The 18,063-nt window shown below is 42.1% G+C and overlaps 1 protein-coding gene across 1 annotated transcript in view; it reads right to left on the reverse strand.

Annotated features, from left to right (window-relative positions):
• The window catches only part of LOC115569297 (transcription factor COE3), a 114,663-nt gene that overhangs the window by 19,876 nt on the left and 76,724 nt on the right, over window positions 1-18,063 (reverse strand). Inside the window, exon 8 of the mRNA XM_030397328.1 lies at window positions 12,522-12,610. Coding sequence (XP_030253188.1) covers window positions 12,522-12,610 — 89 coding nt within the window. The remainder of the gene's footprint in view (window positions 1-12,521; window positions 12,611-18,063) is intronic.

Raw genomic sequence — 18,063 nt, forward strand, 5'->3', positions numbered from 1 at the left:
GGAGTGGATGTATGGAGTCATGGAAACACTTCAAGTACCTCAAATTTCAGTACAGTATTCAAGTAAATGTACTTGGTAACATTCCATCAACCTGAAGTGCAGTAGAGCGAGTTTAAAGGATAAATGTAGAGAATTAGAGCTGATCAATAAAACCTTCAGTCATCTGACACATTCAATCTCATCAGAGAAACTAATTTTAGAGGATGAAGTCTAGCTCAACTCTCTGAACGTCTGCTCACAGTCACTTCATGCTCCTTGTGGATTTGGGGGATTTGGGGTTTTGAACCTTGGTGCTAGCAGAACCACCAAAGTCCAGACATTTGAATTCAGACAGTTACATTTTATAGGTAAGTTTTAGCTGCATCGAACTACTTAGTTTGGAGTAGGGCTGGGCGATATGGACTAATAGTCATATCCCGATATATTTAGGCTGAATATCGATACGATATATATCCCGATATTTTTATGCAAAGTGAGAGCAAATGTTTAGTCAAAATCAAAGCCAAATATGACATGTGGGCAAGTCCATTTGGCCTTCACTTTTTTTTTTTCGTCAGGGGCACCAAGGCCACATGACAGGGCACAAAGACCACTAAGTAAAATGTGTTGATTTACCTTTCAGACTGATACCATAACATCCTAATTTATAATAAGACATGGATTATGTATTAAAACATTTTTTAAATACCAATATCAAGTTAATGTTACAATACAAAACTGTTTTTTTGTTAAGTAGGGTTAGAGTGAGGTGGGTTTTGTGACACCTCACTGAATATTAGTGTTCTTGAATATTTCTACCAAATAGCAATTCCCCAAAATTATGGCAAAGCACATTTTTTCTAAACAAAAAAATTGTAGAATAACCAGCAGGAGACCACTGATGTGTGGAGTGATTTTGGTGACACTACACTCTGAATAATAGTGAAGTTATTGAATATTTTTTGTAGTTTCTCTTTTCGGTGTTGCACTTTGTAGACGGTCCCTGCGCCCTCGTCTCAGAGACGGCTGATCACAGACCAGTGTTGGTGTCCAGCCGCTCGTTTTGATGACAACGCGGTTGTAGCTCGTTGTCTACCTCACTACGGTAGGAAAGAGCCGTCAGTTGTGTTTTAACAAGGTTTCACTTATGAGTTATTGATCCGGGAAGTTCGAATCTGTGAATATATTTCCAACTTTACCGGACTAAATCCTACCACATACGTCAGTTACGTATCATATCAAAACCGGCTGAGCTCGCTCGCTGTGCTGTAAGTTTCGTTCTTCTGTTTTGAGACGCTGCTGCTGTTTGAGAGGCTTTCACGTGAGATCATCGTGATGATGAGACTCCACCTGCGCGAACCGCGAACTCACTGAAGTTACTGTGAGTGACTACTGTGCACTCAGGTGGCATTAATTCAAGGCAAGCCCGCTACGCTGACCGGTGGCCGTGCGATGATATTTTTTCACGGGGTATCAAGGCCAAAGTGCGGGGCAACGGCGGCCACCAAAGTGTTTGTTGAAGAGTGCCGGAGTGTCTGTTCCAGCCCCTCCCCTCTCTGTGCATCAAGGAGGAGGGGCGGGGGGAGCAGTGCAGAGAGCTCCGGGTCAGCGGTTTGCCCGGAGCAAGGATCACAGCGCAAATTTGAACTATATCGATGTATGCGATATGGTCTAATTCCATATCACATTTAAAAAATATATCGATATAAGTTTTATATCGATATATCGCCCAGCCCTAGTTTGGAGACCATGTATGTAGTTCCCCGAAGGACCCTGAACTACAAGAAATAAACGTTTAGTTAAACCACCATCATCTCATAGCACAAAGACTGGAAGCAGAGTGAAACTGTTAGCCTAGCTTAGCACATAGACTGGAAGCAGAGGGGAAATGTTAGCCTAGCTTAGCAGAAAGACTGGAAGCAGAGGGAAACTGTTAGCCTAGCATCATCAAAGGAAGGAAGGAAACGTGCCTGTGTGCCATCATCTGGATTTATGTGTGCGTGTGTGTGTTTGTGTGTGCGCGTGTGTGCACTCTAAATGAATGGCCTCCTGTCAATCAAACCTCCCTGCAGCATCTCTCTCTATTGTAGGACAATCTGTCAGCCTACTGCTGCCAACTGCTGCTGCTGTGTGTGTATGTGTGTGTGTGTGCATGTGTGTGTGTTACACACTGTATGTTTATATGTTTGTTTGTTTGCATCATTATGTTTCTTTCTTTCCTTGTTTCCTGCTTTTCTGTCTTTTCCTTTTCCGTCCTTTGCTTCATTTCCTCTTTTCCTTTAATTCTTCCTTATTTCCTTTCCCTATTTCCTTATCTCTTGTTTCTATTGTTCATTTCATCTCTTCCTTTATTTACTTTATTCTTTTTTCCTTAATTAACTTTCTTTCTTTCTTTCATTTATTTAAGTTCATCCCTTTTTTCTTTTTAAATAAAACCCAAATTCAGCCTCACACAGGTAAAAGGACATGTCTCTGTCAGTGTGTGTATCTTAGGTTGTGTATTTCTGTGTGTGTGTGTAGGTGTGTGTGTGTGTGTGTAGGTGTGTGTGTGTAGGTGTGTGTGTGTGTTCCTCCTCTGGCTTCATTAATCTCCATTAGAAAACAGAAGTTAGTTAATGTCTCCTTCACTCGGCTGCAGCAGCAAGACGCCACGAGGCAGCAGCTGCCCGTCACACACACACACACGCACACACGCACACACACACACACACACACAGAAATACACAAGCCAACAGACATTGCATGCAGAAACACACCTGAAAAATATAGTTCACAGCCTCTGAAGTCCCTCATACAAAAGATTTTAGCTCAGTGTGTGTGTGTGTATTGTGTCTCAATGTGTGTGTCTGTTTGTGTGTGTGTGTGTGTGTTTGTGTGTGTGTCCTTCTATTTTCATTAGGTCTTGACAGACACAACAGCCTTCTCAAGTTAATGACGCCTCCGAGGCCTTGCTGTTGGAGAGCTGCTGCTGCTCAGTGTGCGTGTGTGTGTGTGCGCGCGCGTGTGTGTGTGTGTCTTGGCCGCCCCTCTCTGATCTGTGAATCAGCCGCTCTGTACTGATTAAACTACACATAATCTCCATAGAAGAAGAGACGCAGCTGCGTCGTCCAGTTACTGAAGTTAGAAATCAATCAATAACTGTTCACTGATCGAACATGATTAATGATCATAAAACACAGCAGGTGATGCTGCAGGACTGGGGGTTCACCACCCTGCATTAATAATGAGGGGTTCAATATCAGAGCAGATCACAGCCGCCAGAACTTGGAGGACGTGTTGGTCTGCAGGTGATTCTGGCTCATAATGCGTGGCTCTGATTGGCTGCAGCTCCGAGGTGACAACAACAGACACTCTCTGGTTTCAGCTTCATCATAAAGGAGCAGTTCATCCAACAATGAATATTCACTCATGATCTCCTTGTAAGTAGTGTGAAGTTTCTTAGTCCACAGAGCAGCTGACAGACTAACATGAGCAGAACCTGCCTCAGAAACATCATGTTTTTAAGTTTTCTTCAGTATCAAAGTGATCTGGTGACAGTTGTCTGTGCATCCACAGGTTCACTGCTAACAGGAAGCGCCAACAGCTATTTCAGCAAACATTTAATGAAGTTCCTTCATTTTAAATCAAGTCTCCAGCAACTTCAGTTGTTTAGTAGAACTGTTTTACTGTGAAGCTCCAGAAATGTTCTGTGGACTACGACACTTCACCTGACTTTCCATCCATTCGTTTTTGGTTGAACGGTTCCTTTAAGAGACAAACGAAGCAGGTTTGTCTAAGGTGTCAGTGTTTCTCTCCTGCACTGTTGGTTTTTGTGTTTTTATGCCTCAGATCAGTTTCAGTCTAAGGCCTCGGCTGCTGGATGTGTTGTTATCTGTCAGAGCTGCTAATTGCCTCCATGCTTCTACACTATACATCCCCATTCACACCATTACACACACATCCGCTGCTCAGCCACGCCCAACGCACTCACACACACACACACGCTCTCTCTCTCTCTCACACACACACTCACACACACACACACACACACACACACACATACACACACACACTCACAGAGACAGCGCCATTGGATTCCTGTCAGCGCGAGTGCTGGCTATCAGAGCGCTGGGCGCTTTAACGGCGCTGAAAGGCCTGCCCCAATCGATACGGTAATGCACTGGCTCCCGGTTATCATCATCATCTCTTATCACTGACCCACACCTCCGAGAGGGGTGAGGAGGGGGAATATGGGAGAAGAAGATGGAGGAGAGAGGATGGGACATGAGTAGGAGAGGAGGTCTCTGGGTGTTTCTCATTAGCTGTGAGGAGATGGATGCATCCAGGGGGAGGAGGAGGGAGGGATGGGGAGGAGGGGGGTCAGAGTGGATAACTGGACAGCTCAGAGATGGAAGCAGCTGATTGGATGATGATGGGCTGGTATTGAGTACGTCTGGTTCATCTGCTGAGGTGTGAAGAAGGTTCAGCTCTCAGAGAACAAAGGTGGGAAGAAAAACGGTGGACTGGTCCTTTAATTTAAGCCAACAGAAACTGAAAACAAACAGACTTGAGACAGTTCGTCTAATCTGATGATCTGACTGATTGGTCTTGTTGGAAAGTTGAACTGTGGTCACAAAGCAGATACAAATCACATCCACAGAAGAAGAATGTGACGACTTCCTGTGAGAAAATTCACAGGAAATTAAAACACATTCCTGAGAGTGACAATTCATTTAATCTGGTCTGAATCCAACAACTCTGAGACATTTCTCTCTTCTGCTTCGTTACATTAACCATCATTTAATACAACGGCTAAATGTTGTCAAAGCTAAATAAATTCATCACGTCTCTCCATCTGGCTCTGAGCCGCTCTTTTTCACACTTCTGTTGGAGTCACAACATTAAAATTCACTTGGATTCATAACTCAGAAGCATTAGAGCAGCAGGCTGGTCCGGCCCTCAGCAATGTCTGACTTCCTGTCAGATAGATAGAAAACCTTGAAGTCATCAAAGTAAAACGAATCTAAAATAAAACAACTGAAGGCCCCCAAAATTAGCTATTTTAAATAACATGTTAAACGAGGAATGAGTAATATAACATCTGCATTTCTTTTCAGCTTGATTAAGAAAATCCTCTGTGAAAAATCTGCAGTCAAAACATTTTAGAGAGTGTTTTCAACAGCATGAAGTGAGAGGGGCAAGGAGCGATGACCCAGTGGAGCTGTGCGGCTGGGGTGAAGATGATACATCAGGCTGTGATCCCAACACGACGCTCGTTAGGAGACGACTTCACTATTGGTCAGTGTTGAACCAATCAGATGGCGGCTCAGCGGCCTCAGGAGGCATCACAGGTAATAAAACATGTGACTCTGGAGGCTCGTTGAGGCGTCACTACAACACACAGGTCACATGACCACTGCAGGGAGGCAAGCGGGCTGTACCGGGCCGGAGCTGGTACACTTCATAAAATCTATTATATCAAATAAAATAATCATGTAACTTGAGTTAATGGGCGGGGCCATGACCTCACAGCCCTGGCAAGCTAATCTGAGAAGAGGAGGTTTTTTAAAAACAAAAAACCACCAAAAGATATGATCAGATGAGAGCCAGACAGAACCACCACACAACACTGCTATGACAGACAGACAGACAGACACACACACACACACACACACACACACACACAGACGGAGTTACCAGGAGTTTACAGGGTCATCCTCAGTGGGTCTAATCAACTCAGCACTGAGGAGGTGCAGGAGGAGGAGTCCATCTACTCCTTGACTCACTGCTGATCATGAAATGTTTTTTTTTTATTTTTTTTTTTTATACAGTTTAACATCTGGTGTTGTCGGATGGTCGTTGTTTTTTTCTAAAAATACTATTCATTCCAACATTTGAATTAGTATTTAACTGTATTTAATGCAACGATCACACACCATTTTTAGACTAAATATCCTAAAATGTGACTTTCTAATATGAATAAGAAAAAAAAGGAGTTTAGTCTCGACTACAATCACATACTCAACAGTGTAAAAACAACTGTTAAAAAATGTTTAAAAAATTTAACTGTGAAATTGTGTCCTATCTGTTTCTTCCTCCTCACTAAATGGAGATAAAATACAAGCTATAAATATGAACCGTTTTCTTTAAATACACAGAATATTGTACAGAGTTCTGTTGGTGGCTGAAGTCGTGGGGTTGTGCTGTTTAATGGGTGTGAAACAGTAAATCAATTGGGTTGTAAAAGCAGAAATATTAAATAAATATGACTTGTTTAATGGATAAAATGATAATTGATATTTTTGTTACATCGGCATTCTTAAAAACAGAGAAACATCCACCACCATGCTGAGGCTGTACCCTCGTGACCTTGCCCTTCTTCCGTCAATCTCTTCACATATTCCTGCTTCTCTCCCCTCCTCCCTCTCCATTTTTTCTATTTTCTTCCATTGGTTTCTTGGGGCTTAATTACGGGGGGCCGGCTCCGTGGTTGAGGAGGTGCTGGGTGAACAGGGATCAGTGTGACCCTGGAGGAGAAGCCATCAGACAGCGGCCTTAACAATGATAAATCACCCCGAGCAGAGCTACAGATACAGCCGCCGCCCCGCTGATCTCTATAAAATATGGATGGAGCCGCGCGCTGTGCAGCCGGAGCCGAGCAGAGCAGAGCTGCACCATGCCGGATCTCCAGATTAGCGACTATCAGGCGGAGAGATATTCTAATGATGTGGGACATGGTGTGGGGTTAATTCCATTCAGAGGAAATGGATTGAAATTCAGCTCATGAATTGAATATTGCTCATTATTCTCAATGAGAGCAGGAAATCTCCTCATTCATGAAGTGGGCTGGAATTAATAATCCCCGAACGGACGGGGGCCCCCCCTCCCCGAGTCCGGATGGGGGTCAATGATCAGAGCTAAAGGTGCAAACGCAACACGCCAAACACGTTTAATCTCCTCCTCATGAAGGTCGGTTTGTGTTTCACTGCAGGACCGAACATCTGAATGTTTCACAGCTCAGACAGAAACACATTTACCTTCACCTTTTCACATCTTAATATCAGTAACTAAAGCTTTAAGAGGACAACGTGAAGCTCTGAAAGTTTCTTATGACCCTCATCTTACAAATTAAAGTAATATTACAACATATATTCAAGGCAGCACAGTTTAATGTCTGTCTGTCTGTCTACAGTTCGGACAGACAGACAGCTAACGGGCCTTGGACAGCCTGCGAGGCCAACTGGTCACTGATGACCTCTAGGGTTTCTCCTGGATCAGGTTCAGCCCTCTAATTTCATTTACAGTCTGTCTTGGCTGCAAGTGGACACCTCGGCCTCCGTCCGTCCAGCAGCAGAGTCAGAGAGGACGAGCTGCTGCCGACTGTCTCAGCTCTGAATCCGTCTGGTTACAGGTGAGGAGATGGATAAGAGACTAGCTTGTTAGCTGACAACATACAACATGTAAATCAGACAGTTTTGATTGAGCCAGTCATTGTGCTAAGCTAGGGTAAACTCACTTGCGATAAAGCTAACTTCTACAGTAGGCCCAGATGACTTTGAGTTAGCATAAACTCCTGGAACAAAACCAGCTAGTGACTTGCTTGTTAGCTAACAGTTAGGCTAACAGTTTCCCCCTGTCCCCAGACTTCTATGTCTGAACAAAATCCCCAAACAAACGTGACTGTTTGCTAAAATGTAAACCAGAGAGGGCCAGAGGTTGGATTTGACAGAGCTAGGCTAACACACCCCCTGCTTCCAGTCTGTGTGCTAAGCTAGGCTAACCACAGCCTGGACCTTTCTTTGATGTAATTCCAGAGCAGTTTCCATCCCTCAGTAGTGCTTTTTCTCTCCTGGTTTCCATATTCACCATTTTTCTTTTCATCGAGCAGTCACACACACTCTGCATCCTCACAGTACCCACAATCCTATACCTGACGCCTGCAACAAATCAATCTGTTCTGTGTCGCACCGCCTGTCCAAAAACAAAAGCCTGGCCATCCAAACATCTCTCTCCATCCCTCCTCCTGTCCTCGCCACGTGAAAACAAAAGAGAAGTGACAAGCAGAGTTAACCCGTCGCTGCTCGGTCACGTGATCCCTGCCGCCATCCCGTCGCCTCATCTGCCGTGGGCCAACCGCACTGTGATTTTCTCTCTTGTCCAAAACGTCTTGGAGGAAAGAACCTGTGGTCTTATTGAGTTTTCTTTTGAATAAATAAATATTTAAAAGGCGGAGAGGAGGGAGGTGGAGGCTGTAAATCAGGCCATCAAAGGGGCCAGACAATGTATGCTCACTATTAGTATCAATTTACAAATAAACTGCTTTTTTGGTGACTGGATCTCCGATGTCAGATTTTGATAAATGGTTTCAATTTGGCAGCTGCTTTCGAGTGTCAGAGCCCATCTGACGCTCGCAGCCCGCTGCCGCCGCCCGCTGCCTCAAAGAATCTGCCTCAGTTAGCCTTGCAGCCGGCAGCCGGCACAATAATCTCTTCATACTAACCAGGGCAGGTGTGTGTGCGTGTGTGTGTGTGTGTGTGTGTGTGTGTGTGTGTGTGTGTGTGCATGCATACAGATGTCTTTGTGTGGGTAAATATTGAAACCAGGATCCACACTTCCTTCCTCGTTTTTTGATCTTAAAGCAGCTTCTTGTTTCTAAACTATAAATCACACACACTCGCCTTCACTGCTTTGTGAGGCTGCTGCTGTTCCACACAGTTTTAAATGCGATCTTTCCTCTCAGACAGCTGCTTTCGCTCTCAGTTCACTACAGATACCAAACAACCTGCTTCACATTCAGATGTAAACCTGACAAATACATTTTCACCATTGACTCACCTGCCATTTACAAACTGCAAATGAACACTCAATCGAAAGACAATCACTCACCAACTGTTTTGATAGTCTATAAATCTTTTCAGTCATTTTTTTCAAGCTAAACATCAAACACAGTGTGGTTTACTGCTTCTCTGTGTCATTATGACAGAACATGAAGAGTGTATGAAGAAAAGAAGAAGAAATCTGAAGACTCTGTTTGGACATTTTATCAACTAAATAATAAAAATGGTGAAATAATCTATTAAATGAATTAGATCTCCTGAGGTGTCAGTAAACGGACTCCTACAGACCACAGTGTTCATGTAACTGTTGTGTTTAACCATCGATATAAAACCAGAATATATTCAGTGACTTGGATACAAAACAACAGAATAATTCACATTCTCTTTTAAAAACACTTCTGATGTTTTTAATACTTGATTAATTTTTCCCGATTGTTAACAAGTCTAAACATTTCCCTTCATTATGAGTCTGAACAAGACGAAGACACACAGATCATCATCACAACCAACATGGAACCAGTGCATCTCCTCTGTTTCCTCACAGCAACTTCTCGTCAGCTCACACTGTATCAGACCCTGAAGGTTCAAACTCACTTTCAACTTTCATAAGATATAAGATAATACATAGATAATACATAGATAATACATAGATAAGATATATATAATACATAGATAAGATATAGATAATACATAGATAATACATAGATAAGATATAGATAATACATAGATAATACATAGATAAGATATAGATAATACATAGATAATACATAGATAAGATATATATAATACATAGATAAGATATAGATAATACATAGTTAATAAATAGATAAGATATAGATAATACATAGATATGATATAGATGATATATAGATAAGATATAGATAATATATAGATAAGATATAGATAAAATATAGATAAGATATAGATAAAATATAGATAAGATATAGATAAAATAAAGATAAAATATAGATAATATATACATAAAATATAGATAAATTATAGATATTACATAGATAATATATAGAAAAAAGATTAGAGATGCACCGATCAGGATTTTTGGGGCCGATCACCGATCACTGAAAGCAGTATCTGCTGATCCCGATATTGCCGATCAACGATCACAGTGTCAAATCCATAAATTCTTCTATATTGTTGTCTTGTGTAACTTTCATATATTTAATTAATGATTCTTCTTACACAACATTGACATTGTATTATTAAGTATAAAAATTAGGAGATGAGAAAGTATCATGAATTGATCACCGTTTTATTGCAGGCTGAGGCAATGTGCAATATTTCACACTCTAGAGACTCTCTTAGAGACAACTTGGACTCAGCTTACATAGAATAACTGTAGCTTACTAGTGGGAATGCATGCAGTCAGGGTGGGAATTTTGTCATTTTAGGGGCAAGTCCATTTGGCCTGCACTTTTTTTCGTCAGGGGCACCAAGGCCACATGACAGGGCACAAAGGCCACTGAGTAAAATGTGTTGATTTACCTTTCAGACTGATACCATAACATCCTAATTTATAATAAGACATGGATTATGTATTAAAACATTTTCTAATACCAAAATCAAGTTAAAGTTACATCAGAAAGTAGTTTTTGTTAAGTAGGGTTAGGGAGAGGTGAGTTTTGTGACACCTCACTGAATATTAATGTTATTGATTATTTCTCCCAATAGAAATTCCCCAAAATTATGGCAAAGCACATTTTTCCCAAACAAAAAATTGTAGAATAACCAGCAGGAGACCACTGATGTGTGGAGTGATTTTGGTGGCACTACACTCTGAATAATAGTGAAGTTATTGAATATTTTTTGTAGTTTCTCTTTTCAGTGTTGCACTTTGTAGAGGGTCCCTGCGCCCTCGTCTCACAGCTGGCTGATCATACAGACCAGAGTTAATGTCCAGACGCTCGTTTTGATTAACATACGGTTGTAGCTCGTTGTCTTCCTCACTACGGTAGGAAAGAGCCGTCAGTTGTGTTTTAACAAGGTTTCACTTAAGAGTTATTGATCCGGGAAGTTCGAATCTGTGAATATATTTCCAACTTTACCGAACTGAATCCTACCACATAAGTCAGTTACGTATCATGTCAAACCGGCTGAGCTCGCTCGCTGTGCTGTAAGTTTCGTTCTTCTGTTTTGAGACGCTGCTGCTGTTCGAGAGGCTTTCACGTGAGATCATCGTGATGATGAGACTCCACCTGCGCGAACCGCGGACTCACTGAAGTTACTGTGAGTGACTACTGTGCACTCAGGTGGCTTTAATTCAAGGCAAGCCCGCTACGCTGACCGGGCCAGGGGCACAGAGGCCACTGTGGCTGTACGATGAGTTTTTTTTCACGCTGCATCAAGGCCAAAGTGCGGGGCAACGGCGGCCATGGCCACCGTGAAATTCCCACTCTACATGCAGTCAATGCATGTCTCTATATTGAAACGTCATCTGATCGGCCTGATTTGATCTATTTTGAGAACTCCGATCAAAACCGATAGGGGCATTATCGGCCGATTGCGATCGGTTGCTGATCGATCGGTGCATCTCTAGAAAAGATATAGATAATATACAGATAATATATAGATATCATATAGATAATACATAGATAATATATAGATAATATATAGATACAATATAGATGATATATATATAAGATATAGATAAAATAAAGGTAAGATATAGATAATATATACATAAGATATAGATAATATATACATAAGATATAGATAATATATACATAAGATATAGATAATATATACATAAGATATAGATAAAATATAGATATTACATAGCTAATATATAGAAAAGATATAGATAATATACAGATAATACATAGATAATATATAGATAATATCCAGATAATATATAGATATCATATAGATAATACATAGATAATATATAGATATCATATAGATAATACATAGATAATATATAGATAATATATAGATAATATCCAGATAATATATAGATATCATATAGATAATACATAGATAATATATAGATAATATATAGATAATATCCAGATAATATATAGATATCATATAGATAATACATAGATAAGATATAGAAAATATATGAACGTCTGAGGAAATTTGAGGAGAAAATGATTTATCTATGTGTCCAAAATGAAATCTGAAAATGTTAAATGTCAGTTCATCTTCTGTTTTCAAAAGCACTGACGGACCAATCGGCTCCCTCATGCTGCTCTGTCCTCTCTCTTCAGGTCATATTTAACATCAGGTCTGACCTCGCTCGGACTCAGCCAGCATCCAAACCTCCTCCTCGCCAGTCAAGGGGAAACAAAATGCAGCGGCGGCGGCAGTTTGCACACATAAACAGCTGTTTCCTGTTTGAAGGATCTGGAACAATCGGCCCGCTGGCAGTGACGAGCCGCCAGCGCTGCCAAGAGTGTACCAAGCAGAACCAACAAATCCAATCAGGCAACTCGGCGCTGAGGTGCATGAAATAATACAGGAACTGGTGCAGTGCAGGTGGTCTAGGCAACCTCAGAGGGGCTGAACAGCCACTTCAGCTTTAATTCAGCCTTTAATGTGGGGCTGAGACCTGATTAAACCGGCCGATTAGCAGCAGCTCACACTGATTGACAGGTGCATTCTGGGACGTACCTGACAGAGAGGTTCACTTCCTGGACTTGAATCTGACCCCTGACCTCTGACCCCTGACCTGAGCATGCAGCAGTGACTTAATGACTCATCTCCACTGACCTTAGGTAACCTCTCGGGGTCTCCTGGGTGGCGAGGGATGACCTTCTGTAGCCTCTGGAAGCCGTAGTCAATGGTCGGCTCGTTCAAGGCTGCAGGACGGACAGAGAGAGAGAGAGACGGTCAGTTCAAGACACACACACACACACACACACACACACACTGACGTCACACACCCACACTGACGTCACTGTTATAATGTCAAACAGAGAGCAGCAGACATCACCGTCTTTATCATCACACCTTTACCATATTTAGTAAAATTAGTGTAACTGTCGACGTTGATTGATACAATTAATTAATCAATACGACACATAAAACTAGAACCTGACTGATATACAGGTTGATATCAGTATCAGGTCATCTGCTGTTTGATATGCTCTGTAATGAAAACTGTTTTTTAAACATAATAATGCAGAAAAAGATGCTCTGAGTGAATTATAATAATAATAAATCCTGGTGAAGTTTACAGTTTCAGTGCGCTGGTTTCTTTAAAATGAACGACTCCTTGATGACATAAAGGAAGCTGATCCACTGAGTGACTACTTCAGTTTGCTTTAAAATTAAATACCTTTTTCATATATTGTTAAAATAAAAATACCCACAAGTCAAACTTAAGTACGTAGAAGTAAAGATATGATGTTAGAATATTACTTAATATTTTCTTCTGATCTGAACATATAAAAATCTTGAAAATTGGGCCCAAAGATCCTAACTCTGTTAGCTCAGCAGCTACATGAAGACTTTATCTTAGGAAAAGGTATAAATCTGGTCTGAGATCAGGTTGTGGTGTGTTCTCTCCTGCAGACAGTGATCACAGCAGACGAGCTGTATGGAGACATCTGATGTTTCTTTGGTTGTTTCTCTGTTTTAAATCAAGTCTCCAGCTGCTTCAGTTGTTTAGCAGAATGCTGCAACTCTGTTTTACTGTGAAGCTCCAGAAATGTTCACCTGACTTTATATAACCTGGAGGAGGAGAGGAGGACTTTATATCATCAGGAGGAGGAGAGGAGGACTTTATATCATCAGGAGGAGGAGAGGAGGACTTTATATCATCAGGAGGAGGAGAGGAGGACTTTATATCATCAGGAGGAGGAGAGGAGGACTTTATATCATCAGGAGGAGGAGAGGAGGACTTTATATCATCAGGAGGAGGAGAGGAGGACTTTATATCATCAGGAGGAGGAGAGGAGGACTTTATATCATCAGGAGGAGAGGAGGACTTTATATCATCAGGAGGAGGAGAGGAGGACTTTATATCATCAGGAGGAGGAGAGGAGGACTTTATATCATCAGGAGGAGGAGAGGTGGACTTTATATCATCAGGAGGAGGAGAGGAGGGCTTTATATCATCAGGAGGAGGAGAGGAGGACTTTATATCATCAGGAGGAGGAGAGGAGGACTTTATATCCTCAGGAGGAGGAGAGGAGGACTTTATATCCTCAGGAGGAGGAGAGGAGGACTTTATATCATCAGGAGGAGGAGAGGAGGGACTTATATCATCAGGAGGAGGAGAGGAGGACTTTATATCATCAGGAGGAGAGGAGGACTTTATATCATCAGGAGGAGGAGAGGAGGACTTTATATCATCAGGAGGAGGAGAGGAGGACTTTATATCATCAGGAGGAGAAGAGGAGGACTTTATAGCATCAGGAGGAGGAGAGGAGGACTTTATATCATCAGGAGGAGGAGAGGAGGACTTATATCATCAGTAGGAGGAGAGGAGGACTTTATATCATCAGGAGGAGGAGAGGAGGACTTTATAGCATCAGGAGGAGGAGAGGAGGACTTTATATCATCAGGAGGAGAGGAGGACTTTATATCATCAGGAGGAGGAGAGGAGGACTTTATATCATCAGGAGGAGGAGAGGAGGACTTTATATCATCAGGAGGAGGAGAGGTGGACTTTATATCATCAGGAGGAGGAGAGGAGGACTTTATATCATCAGGAGGAGGAGAGGAGGACTTTATATCATCAGGAGGAGGAGAGGAGGACTTTATATCATCAGGAGGAGGAGAGGAGGACTTTATATCCTCAGGAGGAGGAGAGGAGGACTTTATATCCTCAGGAGGAGGAGAGGAGGACTTTATATCATCAGGAGGAGGAGAGGAGGACTTTATATCATCAGGAGGAGGAGAGGAGGACTTTATATCATCAGGAGGAGAGGAGGACTTTATATCATCAGGAGGAGGAGAGGAGGACTTTATATCATCAGGAGGAGGAGAGGAGGACTTTATATCATCAGGAGGAGGAGAGGAAGACTTTATATCATCAGGAGGAGGAGAGGAGGACTTTATATCATCAGTAGGAGGAGAGGAGGACTTTATATCATCAGGAGGAGAAGAGGAGGACTTTATAGCATCAGGAGGAGGAGAGGAGGACTTTATATCATCAGTAGGAGGAGAGGAGGACTTTATATCATCAGGAGGAGAAGAGGAGGACTTTATAGCATCAGGAGGAGGAGAGGAGGACTTTATAGCATCAGGAGGAGGAGAGGAGGACTTTATATCATCAGTAGGAGGAGAGGAGGACTTTATATCATCAGGAGGAGAAGAGGAGGACTTTATAGCATCAGGAGGAGGAGAGGAGGACTTTATATCATCAGGAGGAGGAGAGGAGGACTTTATATCATCAGGAGGAGGAGAGGAGGACTTTATATCATCAGGAGGAGGAGAGGAGGACTTTATATCATCAGGAGGAGGAGAGGAGGACTTTATATCATCAGGAGGAGGAGAGCATCCTTTCTCAAAGTGTTTCATTCTGCAAATGTCCATGCTCCCTTTGCGGGGTCTTCATAAGAAAATACGCTGCCTACTCAAACATCTGATGGAGGTGACTCCGCAGATCAAAACCTGGAGTCAGTCAGAAAGTGTGCAGGAGTTTATACACGTTTATAAAAAGGTTCAAATGTTTTAATTGATCTTGTTTTAAAGAGTGAACATTGTCTGAGTCAGGAGACGTTGAGCCAGCAGCTTGTTTCAGGTCGACCTCTCACTGATCTTCAGCTTCAGTCTGTTGTTTCTTATTAACACCGAGCACTAACAGAGAGAGAGAGAGAACAGTGTCAGCTGATATCTCTCTCTCTTATCTTCCTGCTGTTTATTAAATGTGAGACCTCACACTCCATCTGTCCTCCTCGCTCTGCCTTTTCACTGCTTCTCCACCGCTAATTCAATCCAACCTTCCCTCCCTTTCCCTTTTTCTCCTCTGCTCATTCTCCTCCACAAACAATCTGCCTTCCTCCTCCTCTCCCTTTTCCTCCTCCTCCTCCTCCTTCTCTCTATACGCAGAAACACCCGGAAATGAGTTGGGGGAGATACTTCTCCATAATCAAGCCCATTAATCATAAAAGGCTGTCAAATTTGACTTTGGGGACAATTTGTCAGCCGATCTTGCCCACTTCGCTTTTGTCACCGTTGGCTCTTGTATTCTGTAAGGATGATTGACACACCAAATGCCGGTGAGTAGAATAGCTAGTTTGTGCTAATATGCATAACCGCAGCTTTCATGAATAAGAATAAGGCAGCTATACGGCAGCGCAGAGGGGTCCCCTTCAAAGGGCCCTGCCGCCGTTTGTCGCCAGCGCTCCAAATAGATGTTATTACCATTATAACAATATTTGTTTTCTTTCCCCGGGAATGGGCGACCGTGAGCTGCTAAATCAAATTTGTCGGAGCCCGTTTCAAGCTGCGGCAGAGGAGAAAGAGGGCTTTCAGGCTGCAACTGGGGTGGGGATGATATCTGAAGGGTGACAGAGCAGTGAGGGACGTGGCCCTCGCCGCAGGGGCTGCCATGTTGGATTCCTTGTCGAGGAAGCAGAGAGCGGCGTGGCCTGAATCTATTACCTCTGCCCGCCGTGAATCAAAGAGGGATTCATTGTCGGATCCCAAAGAGACTTTTTGGGGGGATGCAGAGCGGCAGGGGAAGAATGGAGTTAATGTGTCAGGATGACACGAGCGGCAATCAGCAGAGAGTCCCAAACCAGATTCTCTCCCGACGTCGCGTACATACATCCCAACTTATAAAACAAGTGAGAGGCACTATGGGAAATACTGCAATTGAATAAAAAACCCATTTACACACAGAGAGACAGAGTGAGAGAGAGAGATGTGATGTTAACTCTTCATCTGCATCAGAGGAGGTTTTTGATCTGTTATCGACTGCTCAGGCCTTCCTCATGAGGAGGGATGAGTCAACATTTGATCCCGTTTACAATTTAAAATCCTTTTAAAAACTTTAACTATTTCTTCGACGATCAGATGTGGATCAGTAAAGATCAATAGATCGTTGGTTTCATGTCCTGACAAACTCTTCTTCACAAACAACAGCTCCACTTTATCCTGCCGTCTTTTTGACAAGTTCACATAACATTCACCAAATATAAAACAACAGCAGCCTTCAATGATTAACTACAAAAGAGAGAAAGTCAATTTGTTACAAAGTTCAGTTTCTCTTATTTGTCCAGAGTGATCTCTCTGCACAAACAAATCATTAAAGGATCTCTGAAAAAAAACAACATATCCTTTTTTTGTCCATTTAGATGGGATAGAGAGGAAACTAAAATACTGGAGAATCAACACTTCGATATTGGATTTTAAATAATCCTCTCACCATCTATTTTCCATTGAAAACCTCCTGACGACCTCCTGATGAGGAAGCTCAGAGGGATAATACATGAAACAACCATATCTGTGTGACATCACGTTATTAACTCAATATTATCATTGCGTTGTTTCAGTTCCAGCTGTCTTCAAATCTGTGTGTCCTGGAGGACGAGCTCCAGCCGAGATTGATGATCTCAAACTCTGCTCGACTACAACCTGAAGGTGTACAGTTTAGTGGTCTGATTTAAAGGGTCATTCCAGAAGTTCTGCTGCGTGTAACAACAAAGGAGTCTTAAGTCTCCAGAAGAAGCTCAGTGGCTCAGGTGCATTGTGAGTAATGTTGGCAGCAGGCTTTGAATAGGACGAAGAATGTGTGGATAGTCCAACAGTGGAACTTACATTACCCACAATGCAACTGAGCCACTGTTGCTCTAATAATTAATGTTATGACATCACCTGATATACAGACACTAAACCAGTGCTTCTACTAATATATGTAGTATTTAATGTTTACTACAGACGTCCTGCTGCTCTCTGCCAAGAAAAATCTTTTCTTGTTACAAACTTGTTATATGTATCTTTTAATAAAATATGCAATTTAATGCCCTCTGTGACAGCATGAGAATAAACATACATGTAAATATAAATATATGTACTTTTACCTAAATTCTGAGGTACATTTAATATCAGAGACTTTGAGACTTTTATATGAGTACTCTCCACGTGGGTGGCAGTAATGTTTTAAGACCATATCTTTACTTTTCTGGGCGGTGGAGTAAAGGCAACTCAACAGATTCAGTTTGGATCTCCTGCCTCTGAGCTGTGTCGGCGGTGTGTACTGAACTTTGACTTTGATTAACACAAAGAAACAGGATTTGGTTCAAACCTTGTGGATAAAAACGCTGTGACAAGAGGAGATGATGTCAGTTCATCATCGACG

The sequence above is a fragment of the Sparus aurata genome, chromosome 18, assembly GCF_900880675.1.
Source record: "Sparus aurata chromosome 18, fSpaAur1.1, whole genome shotgun sequence".
Classification (NCBI taxonomy): domain Eukaryota; kingdom Metazoa; phylum Chordata; class Actinopteri; order Spariformes; family Sparidae; genus Sparus; species Sparus aurata.